General features: G+C 42.4%; 1 protein-coding gene across 1 annotated transcript in view; it reads right to left on the reverse strand.

Moving 5' to 3' along the window:
- arid5b (AT-rich interaction domain 5B) overlaps positions 1 to 3,069 on the reverse strand; it is a 27,047-nt gene that overhangs the window by 18,930 nt on the left and 5,048 nt on the right. The window contains exon 3 of the mRNA XM_025061011.1: positions 1,776 to 2,010. Within this exon, the coding sequence (XP_024916779.1) occupies positions 1,776 to 2,010 (235 nt within the window). The remainder of the gene's footprint in view (positions 1 to 1,775; positions 2,011 to 3,069) is intronic.

The raw sequence follows: 3,069 nt of genomic DNA on the forward strand, positions 1-3,069 counted from the left end.
CGTGTGAAGAAAATGAAAAAAAATTGAAATAACAACAATCTGTTCAATGATAAAGGTCAATCGTTATATAAAGGTTAAAGGTCGGGGAAATAAAATTAAAACGTCTCACCGGTACAACTGACTAAAATAGAAAAAGAACAATCCTTTAATACGTTATATTATGATATACTGTGATATTATAGGCACGATGATACATTGAGGTGTTTTTTTTTTCCCAGTGTGATCCTAGTCTCAGACTCTGTTCCATCTGAACATCAGTTCCTGGACACAGGGACAGATGGATCTACATTTGGAATCACTAGAGAAGAAAGAAAAGAAAAAGAAAATGAACCAACACCAGGAATATTTGTTAGAAAGTCCGTACTGTTTATGGTTTGGTTTGTTGTGTAATTTGTTTTCCCCCACATGGAATGCAACTGTATTTTACAGACGTCTTTGAAGGCACCTTATTTATGTGGGTGATTTTTCCCTTTAATCTGATCTTTCTTGATTTCTGCTGGGTGTGAATGTTTAAACGTGGCTTTAATTATAATGCGTCACATGTGACGAGCATTGGTGTTTAATTGTTGAGTCGGTGTGAAGTTGATGCAGAGTCGTATTGATTTATTTTCTTGTTAGTGAACTGATGACTTTTTTGTTTGTGTTGCTGTTACATCTGTGTCCTCAGACTGTGGATGATGTCATGTTGCCGTAGACTGATCGATCTCCGACTGTTGTCTCTGTCATTTCAATCTGACCTTTTTTTAATTTCTCCAACTTTTATATCATTTTCCAGTTCTGGCTCTGGGCACAGATGAAGCAGCTGGATCAGCAGATCTGCGCTCCAGCACCGGGCCCACAGTCTGAGCACCGACCAATTCAACAGCAGCAGCAGCAGCAGTTACAAAAAATCAGGGCAGTCGTCAGGGGACCGAGGGAGCAGCACAACCTAAACACCCCCGGTGGTTTCACTGCGGAAAAGATCGAATCCACTGTGATACAGGAAGAAGTAAGAGATGAAAAACAAAAACAAAAACCACTAAATTATTTTAAACGTAACCTATAATGTCCGCATTGTGTGTTGGGCTAAATTAGGTACTGTAACTAGCAGCCAGACACCAGCACAGTTGCTGGTGTGACCAGACGTCCTCCTTTCCCTCGACATGTCGTATTTTTTAAACCCGGAAATTGTCCGGGATTTTGAGCTGCCTAAAACCTCGTCACGTCATTGTTCATCTCTCATGAACTAAGCTAGGCTACTGTCCCACACGTCTGTTCACTTCCACTCAGGCTGATGGGTCAAACTGACACTGACACACTTTGATATTCACCGCTCCAAACGCACTGTTGTTGACACCAGACTCTGTTGACTGACTTGACTCACTGACTGATTATCTCTAATAACTGATGCAGCTTTCTTTTTCATTTTGTGGTTTCAAATTTTTACCAAACTGACGTTTCTTATGACACAGAATTACCAACAGCTACAGCACCGTTATTTCTGATCTGCTGCTGTGACCATGAGAAACAGAAAGAGAAAGAGAGAGAGTCCGTTCTGCTGACTCAGCAGTTTCCCTTTAGAATGCAGTAGATTTTGAGTGATGTAGAGAAATGTGGCTGATGTTACTGTGGTGAACCAGAGAGGAGCAGCAAACACAACAACACTCCTCAAAACAAGACGGAGTTCACAGTTGAACACTCGTAGACTCGTAGACCAGAAAGTTGAAGCAGTTTTTTGGTCACCAATCCAGACCACACCTGCAGCGCAGACAGAAGTAAAAGAAGCTGCAGCTCACCCAACTGCGCCCTCTCCCGTTGAACATCCTTGAAGTTGAGTCCACTGGTCAGTGTGCTCTCTCTGTACCGGTGCAGGGCCTCTCTCCTCCCGTTGGTGCCGAGTTCCCGGACCACGGAGGGTTTGAGAGGCTCTGCCTTCAGACCCTGGCTCCATGACGACCAGTCTTGTACCGACCACTTCACCAGGTCCGCCAACCGGACGATTACCTTTTCAGACACTGCAATGACCTCGTGCTGGAAAGAGAAGCAGAGAAGGACGATGGTCAGAGTCAGAGCCACAGCTGATTCAGTTAAAAAAAAACAACACATTCACTTTAAGGAGAAGTGATGTTAAATAAAACGTATTTGAAAATGTAGTAGTAGTACATACAGTACATAATCATACATAATTGAGTAGAGTAGTAAAGAGGTTTTACTTTGTTACTGTACACCTCCTATAGAGTTATGATGTTCGAGCATCAGTGAAGGATCCAGACAAAGGCTCTCCAGAGTCAGAGTGAGATGCTGTTACCATGGTTACAGAGGGTAGAACAGAGAATCAGCTGATGTACTGTATGTTATTTTTACTAATTTATTTGTACTGCCCTAACAGAGTGTTTCAAAGAAAATGTCTTACAGGGTATTTTAAAGACTAAAGAATATAATAATATTATATTGTCATCAACAATATTAACTACAGTCCTGAACAACTGACAATCTGACTGTGTGATTCAAACTCTGACCCGAGCCTCAGGTTGAAGCACCCGTAAACACATGCTGGGAGTTGATGATCGGCTGTTCAGATCCAGGAGAGTCAGTGGAACTAGAACTCGTGTGTCAGAGAAACAAGTGGACGTTTGTGGAATTTTCAATTTCACGTTTGACCTTCACCAACTGATTCACACCATCAACACATACATTCCGGTAATTTTTTTTTTTATTATTACTTGTATCATTTTTATGTCACTCGTGTTAAACTTTTCTGAACTCATGAACTGGAGGAAACATGAACTGAACATTTTATAACGGAACAGAAAGAAAAACAAAGAGATAACAGGAGCACTTCAGTGGGGGGGGGGTGTAGATGGACACACAATCCATCATGTAAGGTGACACCAGAGAAAAGCTGCATCAGCTCTTGGTGCCACTGCAGCAGCTCGGTGCCTTGCATTTTAGCACACATGCACACACATGCGCACACACAGCAAAGTCTTCCCACGTGCAGCGACGCAGAAACCGCAGGAAAAATATAGGCTGAGACGTTCTGAGGATCTGCGGTTCTACGTTCTCCTCAAAGGCTGCAAAAACCAAGCG

This window comes from Cynoglossus semilaevis, chromosome 12, assembly GCF_000523025.1.
Source record: "Cynoglossus semilaevis isolate Cse_v1.0 chromosome 12, Cse_v1.0, whole genome shotgun sequence".
In the NCBI taxonomy this organism is placed as follows: domain Eukaryota; kingdom Metazoa; phylum Chordata; class Actinopteri; order Pleuronectiformes; family Cynoglossidae; genus Cynoglossus; species Cynoglossus semilaevis.